Source organism: Rhododendron vialii, chromosome 8a, assembly GCF_030253575.1.
Source record: "Rhododendron vialii isolate Sample 1 chromosome 8a, ASM3025357v1".
Taxonomy (NCBI): domain Eukaryota; kingdom Viridiplantae; phylum Streptophyta; class Magnoliopsida; order Ericales; family Ericaceae; genus Rhododendron; species Rhododendron vialii.
Genome location: NC_080564.1, coordinates 30,936,015 through 30,961,673, shown reverse-complemented (window position 1 = coordinate 30,961,673; position 25,659 = coordinate 30,936,015). Strand labels below are relative to the sequence as shown.

The 25,659-nt window shown below is 37.4% G+C and overlaps 4 protein-coding genes across 4 annotated transcripts; 2 read left to right on the top strand and 2 right to left on the bottom strand.

Moving 5' to 3' along the window:
• Positions 1-375: 375 nt before the first annotated feature.
• LOC131335263 (uncharacterized) lies at positions 376-7,753 on the top strand. Its single transcript, XM_058370535.1, has 6 exons — positions 376-4,647; positions 6,279-6,537; positions 6,767-6,803; positions 6,933-7,038; positions 7,131-7,241; positions 7,388-7,753. Exons 1-6 carry the CDS (start codon positions 4,468-4,470, stop codon positions 7,502-7,504), a joined length of 810 nt encoding a protein of 269 aa, XP_058226518.1. The 5' UTR covers positions 376-4,467; the 3' UTR covers positions 7,505-7,753.
• LOC131335261 (pentatricopeptide repeat-containing protein At5g50990) lies at positions 7,386-12,006 on the bottom strand. The gene is made up of 2 exons (XM_058370532.1): positions 11,760-12,006; positions 7,386-10,742 (listed from the first exon to the last, which is right to left on the bottom strand). The coding sequence occupies exons 1-2, from the start codon at positions 11,893-11,895 to the stop codon at positions 9,499-9,501; spliced, it is 1,380 nt and encodes a 459-aa protein (XP_058226515.1). The 5' UTR covers positions 11,896-12,006; the 3' UTR covers positions 7,386-9,498.
• Positions 12,007-12,198: 192 nt separating this feature from the next.
• On the top strand, positions 12,199-14,943 carry LOC131298761 (protein MAIN-LIKE 1-like). Its single transcript, XM_058324233.1, has 2 exons — positions 12,199-12,427; positions 13,878-14,943. The coding sequence occupies exon 2, from the start codon at positions 13,882-13,884 to the stop codon at positions 14,941-14,943; it is 1,062 nt and encodes a 353-aa protein (XP_058180216.1). The 5' UTR covers positions 12,199-12,427; positions 13,878-13,881.
• A 2,272-nt stretch (positions 14,944-17,215) lies between these two features.
• On the bottom strand, positions 17,216-18,071 carry LOC131298760 (protein FAR-RED ELONGATED HYPOCOTYL 3-like). Its single transcript, XM_058324232.1, has 2 exons — positions 18,054-18,071; positions 17,216-17,938 (listed from the first exon to the last, which is right to left on the bottom strand). The coding sequence occupies exons 1-2, from the start codon at positions 18,069-18,071 to the stop codon at positions 17,216-17,218; spliced, it is 741 nt and encodes a 246-aa protein (XP_058180215.1).
• Positions 18,072-25,659: the final 7,588 nt, after the last annotated feature.

The window sequence follows — 25,659 nt, the reverse complement described above, 5'->3', positions numbered from 1 at the left end:
AGTTAGAGATGGAAATAGACCATGCATCTGCTATAAGGTAAGTTGAGTTGGAAATAGACCATGCACAAATTATCAAATACAGTAAGGAACAAGTATAACTACTTTATAATAGGTTCACGTTATGGAGTAAGAAATTATTAACCTTATCTGAAAAAATGAGAACAAGAGGTTGTTTGCTAATTGGTACGTCGAGGTGCGTGTAAATTAATTAATTTGCTTTTTCCTGAATTATCAACCAAAAACACTCGTGCAGTCGGCAAAAAAAAAATAAAAATGTTTAGAGAAGTTATTACTCAGCTCATTCATCTTGTGAGGATTAAAAAACTTAAATTATTCAAGATCGGCTCGTGTCCGGTTCTATTGTAGCTCATTTGAGACTAACTTGCTTCATAAGTAAGTTAAGTTTGGAAATATTTTTAAAACTCGTTACGTTATTAAACTAAATGCTTCATAAGTAAGTTAAGTTTGGAAATATTTTTAAAACTTGTTACGTTATTAAACTAAATGAGCTCAATGGAACCGGACACGAGCCGATCTTAAATAATCAACTATACTGGGCTATTTTAACAAGAGTGAACCTATTAAGAGCCCATTCCAGAACAGTTACACCTTCTTAAAAGATACTCCTTCTGTCCCAATTCACTTGTCCCAGTTCTATTCTAACTGGATAAAAAAATTAGTTATATCTTTAAATTTGTAATGAATTTTTTATCCAATATGGATCTTGTTTGATAAATCTTGATTTGTTTTATAATACAATGTTTTCAAAATTACCTAAAACATTATAAATTACAAGATATAATCAATTGAAAAGTAGCACGAACTCCCAAAAGTGACAATTAAATTGGGACGGAGGCCAATAGTACTCCATAAGTACTTATTTTATATTTTTAAACTCAAAAATAATGTAAATGAAAAATAAGTTTTCGATTTTTTTGCACCGTATTAAAGATCTCAATGAGATCTTTCAAATAATATTCATATTGCATATTTTTAGATTTCAATAAACCAATCATTTTTTAGCTTGAAATTGTCTTCTTAAAAAATAAATACTTATTTGACATTCGGAAATGGGGCCTAAATAGTATAGAGTTCTTCTAATAAAAAAAAAAAAAAAATAGGTTAGTTTAGAGTCTTCAGACAATAATATGACTTTTCATTTTCAGAAATTTAATGAGCTCAACAAATTGGTTGGCTGGTCACCACTTTATTTTGGGTCCACAACATTGAATACTCCTAGTACGGAGTACTTATTTCTTTTCTTTTCTTTTTTGTGCAAGGGAACATGCATGTGCATTCTTATGAATTTTTTCGCTCATAACTTTTTCCTTTATTTTTTATTTTTAGTAATTTTTTGTTTGATTTTTCATTGTAATTTTTAAGATTAATCATTCGTCTCAATGAGAGGAATTGAAAAAATATAAAAATATGGACCGATATTGAAAAAAGTTCATATAAAAAGACGCTTTAAAAGGGGAAAAAAAAAAAGGACAACTGTTTGATATTTTTTTCGTTTTTAGTGATTTTTTTTTCTTTTTGTCATAATTTTTTCTCTTCTTGTTGTGACGGATGATTAATCAAAAAATATTAGGCAAATCTAACAAAAATTTAAAAGAGACGAACAAAGCACACACAAAAAAAAAAAAAAAAAAGTTTAAGTAGCGAATGCTTATGACGAACCTAATCGTGTTTTGATTGTTGAAAAATGTACTTTCTTTCTCAGCGACACAATATTGATGACCTACCTAACTTGAAGGTTTTTTAAATCATTATTTGAAAGCTGATTTGTCTTAAATTAGCCGAAGAGTCATATTTTTGCCTTTTTTAATTTTCTCAACGTTGCGACAATTTTGAAGAAAAAAAGTAGTAATAAATTGACTAGATGAATTAAAAAAAAAATGAAGAAATCGACCAGAAGCTAACAAGTAAACTACAATCGGGAAAAAATTATGGAAATTTTTGACTTCCATTTTTTTATTGTTTGTAAACAAATATCAACTGACCATTTGAATAAAAAATTCTATAAGCAACGAATAAGTAAAGTATTTTATATACCTTTGGTCACATATATTAATTAGCTTGTAAGCGATACTAACTGACCAATTTGAATTTTTCTTTTTTTTTTTGACAAGGCCTTTGAATCTTGTGTTGCTTACAAAATTAACTACCTTAAAAAAGTGTTAAATTTAAATTTTATTTGTTTTATTATTGGACGGCTAACTCCAATCAAGTCGGATCGAGTAACAAAACATGCAGAGAGTTATAACTTTTCAATGACGAACTTAGGCCATGTTTCCACTAACAATTTTGGATAACAAGTTATGGCAATTTAGCTTGTCGTTTAGACTAAACAACAAGTTTCGCTCTCATTTACAACTTATTAGTTAGTAAAAATAACTTGACACTTTTCAACAACTCTCTCAACAAATTTAAAATTTTTCAACAACTTATTGATTACTGCGACACCCAAATTTTTACATTGCCTCAAAATAAATACGTCTCTAATAATTACAAGTCTCCAGAACAAATATATACACGGTGGCCCTACTATATAACGTACTCTCAAATAATGAGATTATAGTACTAAACTTTTTTAGTCGTTTTATATGACTAAATTAAGAAGGTTACATGAGGTGTCAATCAAAATAATGGAAACAATATATGTGTCATTAACGTACACTTAGCTTGTCAAGTGATCAAAAATCCCATCATGTGGTGTGTACTCCATGGAAGTTTCTACTAATTTGTCTACTAATTGATAGTATACCGTAGAGAAGGAAAAAGAACAAAATGAAAAACTAACTAAAATAAATAACAATAAGTACTTTATTATTTAAATTAAGAGTGATGTATTATGAGAGAATGATGTGTCTCATAAAACGAGAAATAAATATTTAAAAAAATAAAATCTTTACTGGAAACACTCCTAAAATTATATTTAAACTTGTTTATAACATCACAACTCGATTGAGTTTACACTTAAGCAATCTGTTGTATTTGAGTGGAAGTAGCTGCAAATGGTAGCGTGAATGCATATATAACAAGTTTAAGGTATATCCCAACGAATTTGGTCAAGTTAGCATGAAAAAATAATTCGTGTTGTCCTCCATAACGTTATGTTCAATTAGTTCTTTGAAACACTAGAGGGTTTATCTGGTTATTAACTTTAGGGCTCCGGAATCAGCTGAGGTCCATCACAAGCTGGTCCGGATATCCGGTTATAAAAATATATGGATTAGAAAACAAAATTTTGACGTATTTCCATAAGCAGGTGTTTTGAGAGAAAATCACGCAACCATGACCAAAAAGAAAAGAAAAGAGAAAAATAATAGTAATAAGCTTTCAAACGTAGTTTCGTCGACCAAATTTCTAGAAATTGACCCCTCGGTTTTTGTTTTGAATTTTCTTTCTGTTGAAATTTTGCATCGAGGATTGACCTCAACTAGTCCTCCACCGTTTATGGAAAAATCACAGCTTTTTACATTTCAACGGATGAATTGAAGGTTCAAAGAACTACCCTGTCTGCCTAATAAGTACCCACTAAGGCCATGTTTGGTTGCAAGGGCCCGACCTACTCAAAAACAGGAAAACGGAATTGGTTGCGTGATTAAGAAACATTAGGGAAAATCACGCATATTATCGCGTTCCGTGTTTCGTTAACAATTTTTTTTTTTGGGTAACTTTGGTTAACAAAATGTTAGATAAACGATTTGAGATAAGAACCATCATGGAGAATAACCTATATTATCATGTCCTCTGTTTGGTTAAGATCATCTCGGACTATTACTATCGCAAACTTAATATTTCTGTAAGTAATTTTTCTATTGATCCCAACTCCTCCTAGGGATTGAGCTCTCTCACATTCATTATGATGTTGTTTCGTGTCACATTACCTTAGTGTACTTTTCTTTCCTTATCGGGACACCTAAGTTAGATAAACGGTTCGGACAAATCCAATCTCACCTCTCTTTTTCAAGTATCAAGTAAACAACAAACATGGCCTTAATTACAATAGTCAGTAACCAGGAAAAGTAGCTAAACGTCCTACCGACTGTGGATGCCCAAAGGACCAGGCAATTATTTTGGGTGGTTGAAAATCTTGTTGTACTAAACGCCCTCTGCCATCAACATGGTTTTAATGCCCTCCAGTTGCCAAAAGGCCTAACTCACGAGAAATTTTAAAGTGTCGAGCGGGTATATTCCACGTGATATCTGTTCGGCGCATCCGAGCCGTCCAATACATTTTTGGACGGCTCGGATTGAAACCCTTTCATCCCAACACTTTCTCTCTCCAAATCCGAGCCATCCAAAAATGTAATGGACGGCTCGGATGCGCTGAGCGGGCACCACGTGGTACCCGCTCAGCACTGAAAAATTCTTCCTAACTCATGGAATACACATAAAAACTATCAGAAGAGAGCAGAGCTCTGTATCAGGTATCTATTTTTCCATACAAGAAACTGAATCATGGAGCAAAGAGGGGAGGTGTCCCTTAAGAAGAAAACTGAATCTGAAGAAACAACAGCAAAAGAAGAAGCAACAACTGATAAGAGAGGTGGGGAATGTGTCAATGGAAGCAGTAGTGCAGAGCAAACCAAGATTCTCCTCATGAGAGCCTTTGTTGAGAAACAAGATCCCTCTTCCAAGGTTCTCTCTCTCTCTCTCTCTCTCTCTCTCTCTCTCTCTCTCTCTCTCTCTCTCTCTCTCTCTCTCTCTCTCAGAAAATGGACACTGTTCTTTGAGCATCATGGGTATTAAACCTTGGTTTCCCTCACATCTGTGTACCCAAAATCTGCCTGCCTTGGAGTGATCATCGTAGTTGAACTCAACGTATTTGGGTACACAGGAAGAGTTTGAGTACATAATCAACCCCAGAGAATGGGCCTGGTGATCCCCTCATATGGTTCGATTCTCTTTGCCAGCAACTCTTGGGCCACCTCACCCGCACGCATAAGCGTGTGAAATGACTGCGGGAGAGACTATAAGAATTAGTCCGAGGTGCGCACGAGTTGATCCGAGACACCCTAAAAAAAAGAGTCTGAGATAGTCCACTGACATGATCTAACACATTGTTTGGGCAGAAACCAGATGCATCTGTCCATCCTAATTCCTAAATAAAGGTCAAGTACATAAAGGTGAAGTGCTATAATTCCTGTATCTATCTATACCATTCTGTCTTCTTTCTTTGGAATTTCGTACGAATTTGTCTTGCCATTTTTTCTATGGTTTGTGCAAAGGGTGTCAGCTTAATGCTACCAGACCTCAATATGCCTTACACCCCCCTGAGGCCTGAGATTTTGAATTCCTTAAGTACAAATATCTTTAAACCTCGTAAATCATACTAACTCGCACTTTGGCAACTCCGGCCTATTCCTGTGATTATAGAAGAACGACACTATCGCTCAAGCCATATCTACTTTCCTCTTCAACTGTGCGGTGGTTAAACTGAAATTTGAACCATAAGATTCCAACGATTTATTTTAAGCAAAATCAATCCAGATAGTGTGGAAAAACTCTTGGTGGTACATACAATCTTCTCGTCCTCCTAGCTGGATCTCGTAGGGCTATCGAATCCCCGATATCTCTGATCAAATAAGCCTTGTTTCGTTTTTATTTTGTGATGTAACTTTAGTGTTCGGGGCCTCCGGGCCTGAAATACTAGTTTTGGATAGGCTAACAAAGGCAGATTAGTGTTGGGCAACAAAACCAAACACATGCACGGAATAGCACGAAGAAGAATCAAGCAGACACAAAGATAGATGGGCGAGAATGCTTAAATCAACGGCTCACCGGTTTTGACTGTAATTTTAAACGTGGAAGAAGAGTTAGAAAGAGGAAACTGGGGATAGCAACATTATGTGCTGCTAGGCTTTTGCAATAAGCAGAATTTGGCACCAATCAAGTTTTTCAAATCGAACAATTGAGCACCTGCATCTCCTCCTCTTGGGCTTTAGCTCATTCCACTATCATCTACTCTTTACATCTCTCTCTCTCTCTCTCTCTTCACAATGATTTTAACAACCTTCGTTAACGCCACAATTGTTCTTCCTCAAGCATCTTAGGTTGCTAACAAATACTCATTCAGAATGGCTTCTATGAAACCTATTCAAGCATTTACTATTCCAACACGGTAAACATTACCATGTAAAGTGTAAAGCCATGACAGTATATAACAAGCAGAAAAAAGAAATTATATGGTTTCATTGGGAGCTACATTCTTCATATACTGGATGAGATATCACTTATGATGTCAAATATTCCTCAATTTGGATCTGCAGGATGTTAACGATTATATGATCAGAAGGTTTCTCCGTGCTCGTGATCTGGACATAGAGAAAGCTTCTGCTATGTTCCTTAAGTACCTGAAATGGAAACGGACATTTATCCCTACCGGTTGCATATCTGCGTCAGAGATCACTACCGACCTAGGACAGAGCAAGGTGTTTACTCAAGGGTCGGATAAAACAGGACGTCCGATAATGGTCGTCTTTTCTGGAAGGCATTTCCCCAGGAAAGGAGGTCTAGAGGAATTCAAACGTATGTTCCCAACTGAATTTTCTTGATGATTAGATTATGATGGGATTTTCAGATATTGAAGTTTCAGTTCTGGGAATATTTTGAAAAAATAAATAATTGTCTTTCACTTGTTTGCGAATTATAACTGTTTTTTTTTAAACGACATTTTAGTTGTTTTTGAAATTCAGTTTATTAAGCTGAGTTGGAACAGCTATTGGTTAATAGACTGAGTAACCTCTTTTTTATACAGGTTTTGTGGTATTTTCTCTCGAAAAAGTTTGTTCTAGGTACTCTCTCTCTCTCTCTCTCTCTCTCTCTCTCTCTCTCTCTCTCTCAGATATTGCAACTACTTTAAAAAAAGAACTCATAACATAGCCTAATTTGCAGAAAAGATACGATGTCACTTTGATTTTCAGGATGCCAGAAGGACAGGAAAAATTTGCTGTTATTGGTGATATGGAAGGATGGGGATACGCAAACAGTGACGTCCGTGCGTACCTGGGAGCTCTTACCATTTTGCAGGTTTAGTCCTCCACCATATATACCTGTTAATTCCGCAGTTCATATTCAACTCAACTCAATAAATATCTCAAAACCTTGTTGTAACATGGCAGGACTACTATCCCGAAAGACTTGGGAAGTTGTTCCTCCTCCATGTGCCTTACATATTTATGGCAGTGTGGAAGGTTGTATATCCATTTATTGACGACAATACAAAGAAGAAGGTTAGACTTGGAAATTCCTGTTTTCATGCAAGCTAGCCAGCCACAGTCAAATATCATGCAATATGTCCAACTGTACAATTGAAGCTTACCATCGCATGCATGAATTTTGTAACATCTCGGTGAACTAACCATTCTCTCCCCTGCAGATCATATTTGTCGAAAACAAGAAAATGAAATCAACTCTGCTAGAAGATATCGATGAGAGTCAGCTTCCGGAGATTTATGGAGGCAAACTACCATTAGTTCCCGTACAAGACAGCTAATTAGAGCACTATTACTTGGGAAGTCCCTGTAGAACTAATCATGCACCTTCATTCATAAATTTCTGTCAGGCAATATTTCACCTGCCTCATGCTGTACTAGACCATTAATAGGTATTATATTGTTGAGATTCAAAGTAAAACCATAGACAAATATAATGTGTTAGCCTTATGTTGATCAGCCACGCATATATTGTTGGAGGGTTGTATCAGCTATTCAAATTTATCAGCTAAATTGGAAAGATTTCAGTATGTTCTAAGTAGAAGCTCCGGGAAACGAAAGGAGCTGCAGACATTTTAGCTATCTTCAGGTATCCTGTGACTCTGGATCAATATTGTGGTGGGGTTAATCCATTTTCACTTTCACAATGCACAGTGATGGCATCACCAGGGGGGTAAATTTTTGTGCTCGTAGCATTACCCAGACGTGTATGGTTTCTTTGCTGGCACCACCTGCTGGGAGGTCCAACACTACAGCCACTATGTCCCAGAGCATGCTAGAAGCACAACCCTCAACATCAATTACATATGGAATAGTATTCAGACAACCCACAATATGATCTGAAACACCATACGATGATCACTACTAACGGTACACTACCCTGTCATAACCTGATTGAAGAAAACTAGCTCTGAATTGGAGCTGTCTTAATAATGTGAACAACCATTTGCAAACACTATAGGGTGGCTTGCTGATCAAACACTTTGAACTGCAGATGCTAATGACCAATGATCATTCATGACATCAAAAATGGGAAGCTAACCAGTTTACCCTTTAAGGATGAAATCCTCAAGCACGGTTTACACACCACACGGGATAAGTTTTGATAGGCAGGATGGACTAAATAAGTCAGTGTAGTAAGGCTGAGGATTGCTGGTATAGAAACACACACACACACTGTGATGCACATTAAACGTAATAGAGATGTGTAGGATTTTCTCCACGAAATATATATTTCACAACATGTAAAAAATCAACTTCTTCAGAAAGCAACTCTTTCGACGGACATGTAAAACCTTGCTGAATGCCTTTTACAAACAATTTTACAACTCTGACTCTAATCAATATGTAGAACAAAACTATGGAAACTATATTCTTGCTCATTAGCTGGAAATTTTCCAAGAACTTCTAGTTTAGAAAGAAGTAAGGGACTATGGGAAAGAAATTCCGAGTCAAGATAGAATGCTCAGCAATTATCTACAAAAAAAAAAACTAGGAAACAACACCACAAACACATATCAGGATCAACCATACAAAGCACAGTTATTAGCAACCTTGAGGTTCCTTGGGGCATCTTGTGTGGCTTCATTTGGTTCCATCTGCATTAGCTTCAACGATGAACACCCTTGAATCCCAATCATGCCAAAAATATTGTCCCTACTCGACTGTGCTTATGATCTAATTTCAGCAGGTGCTATTCCCCCGTATTTGGCATCATGGGTTCTGCTTATATAACCACAGTACCAAACCCAAATGATAGCATTTGGTCACTGAAAAATAACTTTGCAAGTATTAAATGTTGAGTGCTCATAACTTGCGACTGCAGCAGTACAAAGATTCACTGCAGTTCAGAAGCCGAAATCTATCACTTTGTTTACATCTAGATCTCCTTCGAAAATCCAATGATGAACCTATTGCCTTTGTTGCATAGGATTAGTGTAAGCATTCCAAATGTCAAATTAAGGTGCTTCATTTTATCAAAGTATCTCAAATTTGGCTACCAATAATCTCCACAAGTACATACACCACCCTCAAACCGATGGAAACGGATCCAGTCCCTCACAACTATAACCCTGTATAGTATCTTTGAAACCACTTTCATCCAACAATGACAGTCAAGACAAGTCCGGAGGTTTTTAGTAATCTGGATCGCCGTACCAGGGCTACTTTTCAAGATCCCATATGCTAATGCCAGTTTCTCGCTGTGGTAATTCAAATTTTCCTCCTTTTCCTCATCAGAAACATCCATCAATACCAGCTCTTTTGTAGGAATAAATCACTCCATTTTGGTCATCCGAATCAATCCTTCCAGCACCTTGTATATTGCCTCTCTTTCCAAGTGTGATTGATCTCCAGCTTTGAATCGATGAATGACACCTGCCATCTCAATCCAACTCTTTCCACTATTTTTACGAACTCCATTCTTTTTCATTGTGTCTCTCACTCTCTCAGCACTATCCCACTTGTTTGCAGAACAATAAATATTTGACAGTAAAACATAATCCTCACTCTTAAGTGTTTCAATTTTATTAATAGCAACTTCGCCCATGACGGAATTCTTCTGAGTTCTACAAGCACTAAGAAATGCCCTCCAGATAACAACATCAGGCTCCATTGGCATTTCTTGAACTATAGCATAAGCTTCATCTATACAGCCAGCTCTACCCAAGAGATCAACCATGGCTCCATAATGCGCAAGCTGTGGCTGAATTGCGTAACTACTCATCAAATCAAAGTACTTGCAACCCAGTTCAATCAACCCACAATGGCTACAGGCAGTGAGAATTCCGACAAAGGTTATACGATCAGGTGAAACCTTTTCCAACACCATACGCGAGAACAGTGCAATGGCATCTAAAGCAAGCCCGTGAACTGCTAGACCTTTAATCATAGCATTCCAAACAGATACGTCATTTCTCTGAATAGTTTCAAAAATCTCTTTTGCAGTTTCAATTCTTCCACATTTTGAGTACATATCTATAAGTGCAGAACCCAATATGTAATTTATTGCAATTTGCTTCTCAATTAGTAAACCATGTATCCATTCAGCACGATCACGGCCTCCTAGTTGCGCACACCCTTTAATAACAGATGCAAAAGTAAATGCATCAGGTTCATTATTTAAGCTCAACATCTTCTTGAATATCCTTAAAGCCTCCTCAAAACGTCCATTTTTCACAAAACCGCCAATCATTGAGTTCCATGAGACTACATCACGGATTGGCATGTCATCAAATACCTTCTTGGCAATATCAATTTCTCCCATCTTCATAACAGCCGCAATAATCACATTGGCAGAGATCAGATCAAAGTCCCAACAGTGAATTTCTTTGAGAAGCTGACTGACAAGATTGGAGCAACCACAAGATACGTATACTGATATGAGAGACGATATGAGAGTTTGATGCATTCCATAGCCAATTTTAATCATTCTACCGTGTGTTCCAGTTGCAGCTCTTAAATTAGAAGAGAGTTTGCATGTTTCAAGATTATGGACGAGCGCCTGATGATCTGAAATGACTGTGCCATTAAGGAGAATCACTTTAAGGGGAGACAAAAAAGCTTGATATGCAAACTATATTCAACAAAACAGTGTGAATCTAAACAGAACCATCGGAAAAAGAGTCAAGACCTGTGAAACAGTATAATAAAATTATATTTGTGGAAGAAACTATGACAATGCTTGTGTGCAACGTTTGAAAACAAAAATACAATAGAGAATGGAATTTTTTTTATCTATAAACTATGTTGAACAGATTGTTCTCAACGGATGAACTACCCTTGCTCAACACTCCACGAATAGCTACGGGAATGAAACCTTGTCCGGGAGGTATAACTGTGTACAAGAATTTTCCCTCGTAATTCAAGTTATACTGTATGCCAAAAACTCTCATAGTATGTGTCAAATACTGTGTGCCAACTTCTACTCGCCGTTTGATTCTAGAACCTTTTGCTTTCTGTTTTTCACATTGACCTACTTTTTTTGTGTTTTACCAAACACAATGGAGTTATTGGCAAGAGATACAAGCCAAATTAGGTCCAAGATAATTATTTTCAAACTGCTTTCCATTTTTTTCCCCAGAAGATACAAGCGAAGTTAGGGCGTTAGCAAGTTAGCATGAAGCATAGCTCAAGTGGTTTGGTTATACACTCATACTCTAGGTTTCAAGGGGAGGCTTGGAGTTCGAGCCCATGGAAAAGCATCGAATGCTCGGTTGTGGTAACGGTAACCTAACACTGTATAAAACTAGGATGCAGGGTTTTAAACCAATACAAATACCCCCATTTTTTAGGGTACAGAGTCAGTAGAATCTCAATAGAGTACAAAGAAACACATGGAACCAGTAATTTGGATAACTTAGAATTCCATAAGGTAGCTCAAAGACACAAACTTTCCTATCCAACTTATATTGTCAAAGTGAATAAAACCACCAAAATTTCGAAAAGTGACATATACAGCAGGTGCCAATGAAAAATTACACCTCAAATTCAAAGCAAGTTGAGAGAGAGAGAGAGAGAGAGAGAGAGAGAGATGACCTGAATCTGATATATGAAAAGGTGAAATTGTTGTGGAATTACTGTTGCTGGCTATAACCTTCCCCATTGCTGTGTTGTTCCGACGGCATGAAGATGATGAAGAAGAGGCAAGTCTTTTCACAGCAATTCTCATCATTTGCGTCTCTACTGTATCGATTGGGAATCAGAATCATTACTCTGGTGACGAAATTTGATGACGCTGAATTTTTCACATTTTTTCTGCTGAAGGTTTTTCCTTTTTTTTTTTTGAAATTTATAAATACAACTGCGAATTTACTTCATATAGCATTTTACTAACTTAAACCACAAATCTTATAAAAATTTGCTATCATGCAACCACAAAATAGTTGTGAACTTCCGAAAGTATCCTTCCCTCCTTCAACCAAGTACTTCGGCCAAAAATTTCAAAACATCCGCTCTGTTTTCTGAAACTCACTTCTGAAAACCACTGGCTCTGAAAACCCTCCCACCCCTCCATTCCCCTCCGCTCCACTTTTGAAACCCACCCAAACCACCACCACCACCATTCCCTTCCCCCTTCTTCCCGCTCTTCTCCCTCACTGCCTCCGTTGTCTCCATTGTCGAAGCACCACCGCCACACAACAGCAAGCACACCACGGTGGCATCACTACCATCACCATCATCGTCCGACCCAACTCCTTAAAAAGGTAATTTTGGAATCCCTAACTGATACAATCAGATATTAGAACTTGATGTTAGGTTTTCTGCTCAATTATTAGAGTCCGAAAATCTGGTGCCATATTTAGACATATGAACTTGAAATTTTAAATTTATTTTAGATGTTTGAAATTGGTTTCTGTGACAGATGTCGAACTTAAGAATCTGATTTTTTACTCTTATTTTAGATGTTTGAATCTGAAATAAATCCCCTTTTGTTTCGGAACTAGGTAATTGAAAATTATTGTGGTTCCTCTATGTTCGTTATATAGGTTTCTAATGAACTGTAAATAACTTTGCACACCATGTGTTCGTTGAAATTCCTAAGAGAAAAACCAATGTAGAAAAGAGGACTAGTTGATCCGACACGTACATATTACCTTTTGGAAGAGACTCCATTAGCAGATGCTTCATTATTTTTTTCCTGTAATCATATTAAGACTGTCCAAAGTTCCCTTAGATCTTTTGATCGGTAGTTTTTCCTTCCCCTCAGGCAACTTCCCATCTGCTTCTTGGCATGTGTTCAATAGTGCCTTAACCTATCAAACTTTATATGCTTTTCTGTCATATTATGCTAAGATGAAAACAGATACATCTTGAGGATTAAAAACTATATATGTCCATCATTGTAATTTCGCACTAAAAGAAAGCTTTTTGTGAGTGAGCCCTTTTTTTTTTTTTTTCCCTTTTCTAAGTTTCATATGAGAGCTTCATTTTCATGAAGAGACAAGTCCTCAGCTTAGGCCATGCAATTAATGTCCTCCTGTCCACCAACAATTATAAAATCATGGCCATCGTGCACAACTTCTAAAGCCTTGTTATAATCTTCAGTGGTACCCTTTCCTAATTATCTCAGTTTGAATACAATACTGTGAAAAGATGAAGCTCAAGGTATTGTCAACAAAATATTTCTCCAAAACAAAGGTTCTTATTTAATTCACAAGGAGCTACGTGACTGTCCAACTTCTCATGGGTTTCAGCCTAGAACACATCCTAGGTTGGAAAAACACAAGGAAGGCAAAAGAATCCACAACGTCATGCAATCTACAGATGCATTGTGCATAAGATGGATTCACAGACGATATCCACATTCAGAAATTCAAAGAATAATGAAAGTAAACAATAGAGCAGTAAGATACGAAGTGTAATGGTATGAAGGCAATAGTATTGCCTGCGAGTTTCATATTCTTTATTTTTTCCTTTTCATGGTATGACACTTATATGCGCAAACTTTTTTTTGGGCAACAAATGAAGGCCTTTTCCACTTTGGTACTAGGTTTTCTGTGTTTCTTTCTTATGATATTCTTCCAAGAATGAGTCTTATTTGCTTGCACTGTGTGAGATGTTCTATCATTTAGATTTTTGAAAATGATTTTTTTGACAGAAAATGAAAAGGAATCCATGTGCTAAAGGTTGATTGCTCTTAATTGGTGAATACAGAAAAATGAAGAGGACTCGTCCTACTATTTCAGCAAGGAAGAGGAAGGCTAACCAAACTTTAACTTCAGAAGTTGGAGAAGTTGGAGGGAAAGGACGACGACAGAGGCAGAAGAAGGTTGTCATAGAGGCTAGGGAGGAGGAGAACAGGCCTGAGGTAGAGCAACAAGTGAAGGAGGATGCTATAAAGGCGGAGGAGGAGGCCAGGCCCGATGCACAGGCAGAGGAGGATGAGGCCAGGCCCGATGGACAAGCGGAGGAGGAGGCCGGGCCCGATGCACAGATGGAGGAGGAGGCCAGGACCGATGCACACATTGAGGCGGTAGAGCCAGAAGCCGAGCGACATGAGGACGATGCACATACCGAGGCTTCGATTGTACGCAGAGGGCGAAGGGGAGGGCGACAACAGAGGCAGAGGCATGATGAGGTTCCGGTTGGTCCAGAAGTTCCAAGCTTGTTAAAGGATTTCAGGAATCATGTTGCAGCTGATATTTGGAATGGTAGGGAACGACAGTTGTTGAAAATATATAACCACTCGCGTTATCTAAAAATTTGGGAGCTACCGACAACCAATCGTAGGTTCATGGGTAGAGTTACAGCTTCAGGGTTGCTTCCACTCGCTCAAATTACTTACAAGTATTGCAACAAGGTGTTAGTGTCTTCATTTGTGGAGAGGTGGCACCCAGAGACAAACAGCTTCCACTTTGGGTTTGGGGAGATGACCATTACACTAGAAGACGTGTTGTATCTTGTTGGGCTCCCAGTTGAGGGGTTAGTTGTGCATGTAGAGGTTCATAGTAGGGAGGATTGTGTTGCTCTTGTGCATAGATGTCTTGGTGTGACAATGGATGAAGCGAGTGACGTTGTTTCTTGTGGTGGTGTTGAATTGCACTGGTTGAAAAATAAATTCATGAATGTGGGAAATGATGCCACGGATGAGAGGGTGGATTATTGTGTACGGGCTTTCTTGTTGTACCTTCTCGGGACCACACTATTTGTGGACAAGACTGGAATTAGGGTGAATGTTTCCTACCTCGCTCTTGCAATGTTCAGACTGGAATTAGGGTGAATTGTACTTTTTATAATTGGGACATGAATTTTATAGATTTGGGACATTAATTTGGACACGGATACGGACACGTTAAACTTGCAATGTTCACATGGATTCTGGATTACTAAATATATGAATTATGTGTACTAAAATGCAGGCATGGATTCAAGAGCATTTTCCTATGTTCCAACATGCTATGAATGCAAACTATACGGAGGAACTACCACGGGCAGCATGCTGGCAAAGTCGTCGAGAGGCTAAGTCGGCCACCACAATCCGCTACCGTGAGATGTTGGACGATGTGAAAGCTAGTCAGGTAACTAGAATACATACTTGTAAATTTTATTGAACAAATCTTTCAACTTATGCAAAATTTGGTGGGCAGGTGGTTTTTGACCCGTACAGAGAACGTAGGCAAGTTGTGGCAGCTATAGCTTTATACACTGGCTGCATCTGCTGCATGATCGTCGTTGAGCCCTACCAACCGGACAGAGTTTTAAGGCAGTTCGCCCTTGTGCAGTTAGTCCCTGGGCCTCCATTAGCCCCGTTGCGGGGTACTAGAGGATCTACGTCTGCTACCTACAATGTGGTGTACGAGTATACAGATGCTCTTTTGCAAAATTGGCGTGACCATATGCTGCGTGAGGACAAGCGAGTTCCGATTACACCTGGAATCCCTTGGGAGTCACACCATAACTACCTTCCGTGGTTTAGGAGGGTCTCACACTTGAAGGTGACACGTGGTCGTGGAGATGAGCATAATACTGAGAGTGCAGAGGAGCGGACTGCAGCGGCTTTGGTCCTTTTAGACAATTGCTTGAGTGAAACACATATTTCCCCGTTTGACATGAAAAATACGCTTCGTGAAGTGCAGAGGATTTTGAGGGGCCAAGATGCTGCGCACCCTAGCACACCAAGCCCTAGCTCGGGTAGTATTTTCACTAGGCACTCTCGGCGCAACCAATTCACTTGACACATGGTCTATGGTGGATTAACTTTTGTTTTATTATGGATGAGTAGTACTATATTTTGTTCATGAGGGGCATATTTTGGACTAGTTGGCCGTGGTAGTTCTCAATGGATGTTATTTATTTTGTGTATTATCTGATGATGTGGTAGGATATCGAGATTGGCGAATACTATGTTCAATTTCTTGGTGCCATGTTTTTTGGAAATATGAAAATCATAGGTTGATAACAAATATGTTGCTAATATATGTTTGCTTATTCGTGTATTTGACAATTGCTTGCGGGTACAGGTTAGCAGAAAATTAAATAAATAGACGGCTGCCAAATTTGTTTTTCCAACATTCAGATGTTAAAATTTGAAACTTCATGTAAATCTCAAACACTAGAGTATGAAAATGTACCAACATTTCAGATTCTAGAAATTGAACCCAACCGAAGTCTTTACCAACATACTTTCAATTTGTAGAACTCGAAATATGACATCAACTTCATACATTAGAATGTGATAGTCCTTGAAATTTCAAATTCTAGAGTATGAAGTTGTAGCAACATTTCAGATTCTACAAATTGAATCCCACCCATTCTTTACCAACACAATTTCAATTTCTAGAACTCAAAATATTACACAAACTTCATACATTATAGTATGAAAATCAGATTAAATTTCGTGCTCTAAAGTTTGAAGTAATACCAACATTTTAGATTCCAGAAATTGAACTACATAATCTGAAATACATAAATTTTACCAACCTAGTCTATTTTGAATATCTCCGCAGTTGCCACACTGGTGCCTACTCTTCGTAAGGCATTGGTGATTTGATAAGAAGACGAGCACCACGTGAAAAACAGATACTATGAGGTGGCTTATGTCTGGCATGATCATCAAATAAAAAGTGATAATAATTATGGTTTGAAATTAGAATTTCTTTGCTGACGAAAAAATTTGGGACGGAGGAAGTACTTGAAATGACCTCCAACTTTCCTTTCACGGATCCAAAACTATATACGAATATGAAATTGAAGAACAAAATCAGAAATTAAAGTATGAAATTTTTTACTAATTTTGAATTCATCAGATTGAACTATTTCTCAAATTTCATGTACTAGAGTATGATTGTAAGTGGTTTTTCAAACTCTACAATCTGAAAGTTCTTGTCTGACTGCCAACATTCATCCATAAGTATCAGACTGCCAACATTCATCCATAAGTACCAAAATACGTACAACTACAAATTGTCAGATATTAGGATCCAAAGTGCAATCACCATTCTAAAACAAAATAGAAGCACAAAGTATAAGATACTTTTGACAAATAAAAATGCCTAATCCACATCGATGACCTCCTTTGTTGCAACGTCATTGCCAATGATCTCCTTGAACTTTTGAATGGCCTTGACATATGGTACAGCCCAATTTTTTGCTATAGAGTCACAATAGATTGTCCAAACACTTCTGATGGCATTCATAAGCGCCAACTCCCTATCCGTGACGATAACAACCCGAAGTGCATCAGCATCCATCATGCCCTTTAACTTCTCCAACACCCAAGTGTAGTTTTCCGCCTTTTCACACTCAATGAAAGCAAAGGCTACGTTAAAAGTCAACTCCGTACATGTTACGCCAACAATTTGCAGCAATGGAAACTTGTACCTATTTGTCTTGTACGTGCAATCCATCATTAACACTCGAGGGAAAGCACGTAACATCTCGCCAGCGCAAGGGGGAGCCCAAAACAAGTCCGTAACATAACTAAAATGTTGTAGTCGAGCCATTAGATGTTGCATTTGAGTTCTCCCAGCTTTCTCTATCACTCCGTACTTATGTCGTGCATTGTACACATGTTTGATTGTCGTGACGTTCGAAGGATCATTGCCCTTTAACTGACTTAGAATTTGTTTGGGTTTAACCATAGAGACTGACAAATCCACCAACATGGCAGTTTGCTCCGCCGACAACCTTCCAGGATAAGAATGCCCCTCCAAGTACACCGCTAGGGGATGATTGTGAGTGCCATTGTGGACAGAGATAGTCCAACCATCATTGCCCTTTACACCTTTCAATAGAAATGGGCATTCAATTTTCTTTGTGCCCGTGGAACGCGTCGTCCTTTTCTTCACAGCTACCTCCTCCCCCAAAGACTTCTTCACAAACTTCCTATACTTCCCGCTCCTTTCGCATGAAAACCTCAATCCTTGGTTTGCGATTCTTAATAAACTTCTCCGAGGCCTTAATGATAATGACAAAGCCGTATCGTTTACCCGTAGATCTTGTCCACTCTACTAATTCTTTCTCGGACAAAAATACCTGTAGAAAGATTAAAAAAATATTATCATAACCCGCACCATAAGGTTGCACATGAAAAAAAACTTCATGGTTTGAAACACTCACCTTGTCCGTTGTGAAATGCTCCGTATAATCATATAGTGTAGGAGTGGGAGTAGGATTAGTTGCGGGTCCTATATGACTACCAAATGTTGAAGTGTCATCCTAGAACACCAAAAGAAAAACCAATTAAACACACTCTGCACAATATTCGAACTCTAAAGTTTAAAATTTTGGCAGAATTTCAAATTTTAGAATATGATATTATCGGCAAGTTTCGAACTCTAGAGTTTTAAATTTTGTGATAAGTTCAAGTTTTAGAATATGATAGAAGTTTCAAACTCTAGAGTTTGCAAATTTAGCATAATTTTGAATTTTAGAATCTGAACACATCAGGACAAAACCAGTTTAAAAATGGGGGAGTGATTGTTATCTACAATATTCAAACTCTAGAGTTTGAAATGTTGGCATAATTTCAAGTTTTATAATCAGACAATCATGCCAGACCCAGATTTAAAATGGAGGAGTGATTATTGTCGACAAGTTTCGAACTCTAGAATTTGAAATTTTGGCAGAATTCCGAGTTTTAGAATATGATATTGCTGTCAATTTTCAAATTCTAGAGTTTGAAATTGTGGCATAATTTCAATTTTTAGAATATGATAATGTCGGGACAGAACCAGACTAAAAATGGAGGAGTAATGAGTTACCTTGTGCTGTGATTTTGGCTCTGAAACTACAACATCCATGGCTCCCTCTTCTTTGTCAACTTCCATTTCCATTGCACAACCTTCCAATCCCCAATCAAAATGCACGTTGCTCCCATATGTTGGGTTCAAGACTTCTTCTTTATCAATGGAGGGAGAGGAAGCAATGGAGATTTCCATTGAGAGTTAGGAGGTGTGAGACGAAAGTTTGAAGGCAGATGTCGACTGGATTTATGGTGGAAGGTGGGAGCTCAACAATGGTGGTGGCCTGGAATGGAACCAAAAGATTTCCCCCGGAAGGAGATAGGAAAAAATGGAGGGAAACGTGGGTGGGTTATGGGGTGTATGTGTTTTTTATGTGGTTATATGTTTGTGGTTGTATGTAATAAAAGTAGGGGCATTTTTGTCCATTTTTATAAGGGCATTTTTGTCCAAATATTATTTACTTAAAAACAAGTTACATGCAGTAAATTCGCAGTTGTATTTAGCAGCACCCTTTTTTTTTTATCCGAGTTCTCTCTCACTCTCTCTCTCTCTTTGCTGATGGTGGAGAGAGACGAAAGGGGAGAAGGCATTGTGGGCGGGCCGGCCAGACTAGGCCCAGATCAACTGGGAAGAATATGGCGAGATGGGCCAAGACGTTTAGTAGGCCTCAAGCAGACGGGCCATATTAGGGCCTGATCCACCGGCATTGTCGGGCTGGGCGAAGTCTGCAATGGGACTGATCTATCAATGCTAACAGATACTGCCTCCGTCCCAAATTGTTCCTCCTGTTTCACTATTTGGGACCTTGAAAAAATTTGTCTATACTTTTAATTTACATTGATATTTTTTTACAGGTCTCAATTAATTTTGTTAAACATAAATGTTGAAATCATAGAAAACAAAATAGATTGTGAGTTATAAACAATTGTTTGAGTCGCATGACTGCCCAAAAAGGAACAACAGTTTATTGACATATGGAGTTTGATTGTGTAGTTCGCCTGATTAACATGTAGCGTCCGTTTGACATGAAAGTATAAGGTTCAAGTAGGAAAAGTAGAAGTATCAGTTTAGATGGAGATAACGTCTGATCCCTAAAAATACACAACTATAAGAATCAAACGCATGTAATTTTAGGATCACATAACCACCATATAAAGGATCCTAATCCCCTAAATATCTCAATCAAAAATCCTATAAATATGGCACCTAGCACCTTAATAAGAGGTTCACAATATATATATATATATATATATATAGTTAATTTAATCGGTGGAGGGTCCATGCCCATGAAAAATCTTATGCAGGGAAAGACGCGTAATCTGTTACTACTATTTTATTTGTCAAAAATGGTCCGTTGGACATAATCGGCATATTACGTTAATAATCCGTTCCTCTAAGGTTTCTATTTTTTAAGCACTTATTTTTTGCTTTACAAGACAGCCAGATCATGCTCTCATAATATATCACCTTAATTCAAAAAATAAATACTTATTTAAATTAGTAGAACGCACATAAATGGAGAATTCTATAAGAACGGTGTTTCCTTTTTGTGTCGACAACTTTGAAAAGAAAATGCAAGAGAAACTTGAGTGAGTTGTTCCTCATTTACCCCCTCCTTTTCTTTTCTTTTCTTTTCTTTTTGTGTGTCCGGGTCAAAGGGGAAAATGAATAATCATTAACTCGACATGGGGCACAAGACGGGCTCGATCTCCTATGTTTCGAAAATTTATGTACGGAGGAATTTTTCTGCCATTAAATTGTGTGTGTGTTTTTTTTAATATTTTAAATTCAACGGCAGAAAAATCTTTCAGCTCATAGGCACATATAGGGGTGTGCACGGATCGGGAGGGTCGGGTTTGGCCCCGACCTGACATGTTGGGTAACATCATTTCTGGCCCCTTACCGAACAAGTATTAAGAACCGTCTGTAAGCCCGATTTTTTTACTTCGGGTCAGGTCCGACCAAAACCAAATTAATCTATATGAATTGGTTTGGTTGGGTAAGAAACACAGCACCCCAAATCGAAATCTGATTTTTAACCAAAAAAATAAACCCTTGTCCGACCGAACCACATGTTTGGTCCCGTCCGAGACCCTTCGGGTCGGGTCGGGTCGGGTTACGGATTTTTTGCACACCCCCTAGTCACGTAGGGATTTGGGTCCGTTGTACGAAAAGGAAAACGGACAAAGCAAAGAAAAGAAAAGGCCAAAGCAAATTTGAGGAATTGAGAGCAGCTTCTTCATCACTGACCCCCCCGCCCTTTGCCTGCTTATGCAAAAGTCTCTCTTCTTCTATATCTATATTATATTATAAGCTAATTTTTTCGTTTTTATTCAAAAAAAATTAGATTTCGGTCAAAAAATTTTACTTTTTAGATTTCTTTTATCGTGAGGATGCAATAATCTCCAAAAAATTGACAATAAGCTAACTGATAAGAAAAAAATTTGAATAAGGACAAAAAATAAGCCACTTTGACTTATTTGTCCGAACACCCTGTACCAACACTGATCAGGCAGCCAGCCAAGCTGCAAGCAGACAAAAAATCTCTAGCACTCCCGTACACTGCGTCGACAGTGACGTGTCGACTGCTGATTCGTTCAGTTCATAATCACTCTCTCAGGTTGACCAAATTGAATTTAATTCACCTCTTTTTTGTTTTTTTTGGAGCGGTTTAAACTTCAAATTACTACCACTACTAGTCTAGTAGTAGTACACTGTAGTAGAGTGTGTTCTCGTAAATATTCTTCTGATTATTTTACACTAAATAAAATTGTAATGAGATTTTTTAAATAATAAAAGTCATAGTATTAAATTATTTATGGAGGCGAAAAAAAATTAATGATAGTCTCAGTAATGAAAAATAGCAGCGGGGTCTCTTCCTCATCCTCTCTCTCTCCTCGAACCCGAAGAAGCGTTTTGGGGGGAACGAAGACCCAAGCCTAAAGATTGTACTCCTATGAAGCAAGTAGTAGTTATATTGAATTTTTTTACATTGGGGTAAAGATGAAATGAGAAATAAAGGTGCTTATTATTAATTACAATGAGAAATAAAGGTGCTTATTATTAATTACTACTATCATTGAATAAGGAAAGAAACAATTCAAGAGCAAAACAAATTATCATCTCACATTTTTCCTAATTGGGATCATAACTGTTCACAACAACAATGAAATATGAAGAATGAAAGTAGTGGCAGAACCAGAATTTTCTCCTAAGGTATGCCACACCAGTGCAAATATGGTTTTTGGATACAAATTATGGCGCACGACCGGTACAACACAAAAAAATTATGGCGCACGACCGGTACAACACAAAATTCATATGCAAATTATACTAGTATTGCATTGATAGGGGTGTTTTTAGAAAAAACTTTGGACTACAAATTATTATATTTTGTCATGTTGTACTCACACGAACCCACAATTTCTTCCTCTTGATTTTTTTTCCTATTTTTCTCCTCTAATTTTTCCTTTTAAACAGCGCCCCCCCCCCCCCCCCGAATATCATCTACAACTTATGAATTAGGGGAAACAACCTAATATTTTTGGACAACAAGAAATTATCCATAACTTTTTGGTTAGCGGAAACACCCTTGATGAAGACAAACAACTTATTTAATTTTCTTCATATTTGTTAGTTTTTCTTCAATTTTTTGTGAATTATTGCTTCGTCATGACAAAAAATAATCTAAAAGGTAAGAAATTACGATCAAAACTCAAATTTTTTGAATAAAGACGAAAAGAATTGGCTTATTTTTGTCTTTATTAAGTAAAAAAGAAGTTGGATTTCGATCATAATTTTTCACTTTTTAGATTTATCTCATCATGACAAAGTAATAATTCATAAAAAAAAAAAACTAACCACTACGAAAAATAAAAAATAAATATTTGGCTTATTAGACCGGCCTTATATTCTAGCCCCAATGGTTAGTTTGGTTGGCATGGATTTACTTCCCACACTATTGATCAGGTCGGGTTTCATTCTTGGAGTGAGACTGCAAGAAAAAAAAAAAATACTGTGAAATGCCTTTGACCGCACGAAAGAGAGATTTAGTTGAGGTACGTGTACACTGATCCGAACAATCGGACTACTTCTAACCAGCAAACCCAAAAAAAAAGAAAAGAAGGAGCCCTTCGTGTTGGTTAGCTAGAGTAGTTGGGAGGGCTCTACCAGCAATGGGAGGACTGCAATTGGAAATCATGGCGAGGGGCTGAAAAGGTACATACAGTTTTATACTATTTCATCAGAATCTTTATTTACAGTGGGGGGTGGGGTTTTGCTATGCTATGCTACTATGATAGGAGTAGTATAGTAGCAAAATACAGGCTAACTGTGGGTGGCACCACAATCCAAAAACTAGTCAGAGTGTTCTTTCGAAAGTACAATTTAAAACAGCCTTTTCCAGTTGAGAGAAAGAAAAGAAAAGAAAGAGAGAGATTAGATTTTAGGGTTGATGAATCTCTTTTGCTTTAATTTCTTTTTCCAAACCGTGTACTTGCCTGCATTTCGCTTAGCCAATACTCCTAGGGATCCGTTTGGATGCGAGATAAAGATTTAGGGTATTAGTTAAGAAGGAGAATAAGATGGTAAGGGGTATTATATAAGAAGAACGAGCCCACATTGATGTGACGGAAGATTAAATAGTACTTGGTTTAGATGATACATAAAATGGAAGAAAATGTTATTTTGTAGTTGAAATAGAAGAGAAATGGGGTATTTATCCCGATCCGGGGTATTATGTAATAACACCCCAAAACCTTCCCATAAATAATCCTCCCGCCGGGAGTATTAGAGAGTACAAGAGAATCCGGAGCTTAGCTAATACCCCTACAAAATGTGTTCCCAAATCATATCTTAACCAAGGGCCCATGATCTTAGGAGGGGTATTATTAATACCCCTTCGATAGCCCCCATCGTATATAGAACTAGATTTAGAAAAATGCTAGTGGTGATCAAACTTCATTAAGCGGTGATTAAAGTTTAGTAAGTGTACACGTTGAAGTGTATTAATCATGTACTGAAGTTCTAATAATTCAAACATTAATTCTAACCATCATCTAGTGAACGATTGATGATATTAATACAGATATATAACTGTCAAGTATTCGGGTTAGATGTGTGAATAATTTTCTATTGCTGATGAATCTATGAGATGAGATCGCATGTGACATTCTAAATTGGTATCACCTCTTTTTGGGGGTGAACGTATCATTTTTTGAATGGTAAGGTACCTTAGAAGGATAAACTCATAACCAGACCTTATTCGGTTAAGAATTTTGAATTTTAATTATTATTTTATTTCTCTATAATTATTATTCTCATTTTTCAATATCGTAAAAGGACAAACTTATAGCTAGACCTTATCCGGTTAAGGTATCGTAGGGATGGTGATAGTGTTGGTAGGTTTGATGACCCAGCATGGACACCTCTCATTAACCAACATTGCTAATTCTCTAATACTAGTACTAATTATCAATTTAAACAATTAAACGAACATTACTAATTCAGAAGTAATTCACTAGTACTATTACTAATTACCTATGAAAAACTATTAGGCCTCGTTCTGTCAAGGTTATTATTTTTAAAGTTCTTACTTCCTATTTTACGAGACAGATCATTCTCTCACAATACATCACATTTAATTTAAAAAATAAGTACTTATATCTCTTAAAGGAACGAGGCCTAAATAATGTATTTTAGAAAACGAAACACATTATAGACCCCAAGATGAGTACTCTCCTATTCCAGCTTCCCCAGAGCAAATGGTAGCACAGCTGAGACATCGACGGATTCTAAGCCCTTGCGGGAATGGAGCGACAGAAGTCTTGAGAATGCAAGAGAAGGTCACGGCGAGACGAGCCTCAGACCAAATACTAGTACAAACTACAAAGAGACTCACCGGTTTCGGAAACAAAAGATCGGAAACGGAAAACAAAATCCAAAGGAAAGCTGTGTAAGAACTAATAAATCTACGCGCTTCACTAAATGCTGTAGGCCGGGGAGTCTAATTTGATCTCATTTTCATCTTCAAACTTTGAAATTACCTAAAGCAATGGCTACCCAGATAAAGGCTACAAGTTTCAGATTTAGGCTTTTCCAGACTGCAAATGGAAAAACCCCAGTAGAGTTCATCGATTCTAACTCCCACCCTTTTACTACTTTACTTTTGATCTCTCTCTTCATGCATTGTTCTATGTGCATTTTCCTGTGATTGTCAAATCCGTGGCCACTTTTGAGTAAATGGGAATTTTTATTAGCATATTCTTCTAGTTATGAAAATTTTTTTTTTGTGCCGAGTGGGTATCACGTGGGATATACCTGCTCGGCATTGAAAAATCTCTCTCTAGTTATACATGTAAAAGCTTCAATTTTGTTTCCCATTTATTGTTTCAACCGTTTTATAGATTCAGCTATCATGCCGATAAAAAAATTTATAAAAAAAAAACCCCTTTCTTGCTAGTATTAACGCTTATTTTTTAATATTTCCAAACCATCTTATTCAGAAAAAAGATGTTGAACTAAGCGAGCACATTGATGACGAAGTGAATCAAGCTAGTGGGGGACCATGATGTCCCTTGGTGAGGAGCCGTCTAGCTGAGAAAAAATCTGAGCCGTTCATTATCGTATATAAACGATTTGGAAAGGGTCAACACCCATACAAGGGACAACAAGGCCCCTAAAAGGTTCTCAAAAGCCAAAAGAATGGGTTGAAACTGAAGAATTACGAAAATATTACTTACAACACCACATAT

Excerpts from the sequence above, each read along its gene's own strand:
- LOC131335263 (XM_058370535.1), top strand. The coding sequence starts at position 4,468 with ATGGAGCAAAGAGGGGAGGTGTCCCTTAAGAAGAAAACTGAATCTGAA. Across the intron at positions 6,804-6,932 it reads CTCGAAAAAGTTTGTTCTAG|GATGCCAGAAGGACAGGAAA; the intron begins GTACTCTCTCTC and ends TTTGATTTTCAG. Across the intron at positions 7,039-7,130 it reads GAGCTCTTACCATTTTGCAG|GACTACTATCCCGAAAGACT; the intron begins GTTTAGTCCTCC and ends GTAACATGGCAG.
- LOC131298761 (XM_058324233.1), top strand. The coding sequence starts at position 13,882 with ATGAAGAGGACTCGTCCTACTATTTCAGCAAGGAAGAGGAAGGCTAAC.
- LOC131335261 (XM_058370532.1), bottom strand. The coding sequence starts at position 11,895 with ATGATGAGAATTGCTGTGAAAAGACTTGCCTCTTCTTCATCATCTTCA. Across the intron at positions 10,743-11,759 it reads TTTTCATATATCAGATTCAG|TCATTTCAGATCATCAGGCG; the intron begins GTCATCTCTCTC and ends TTAATGGCACAG.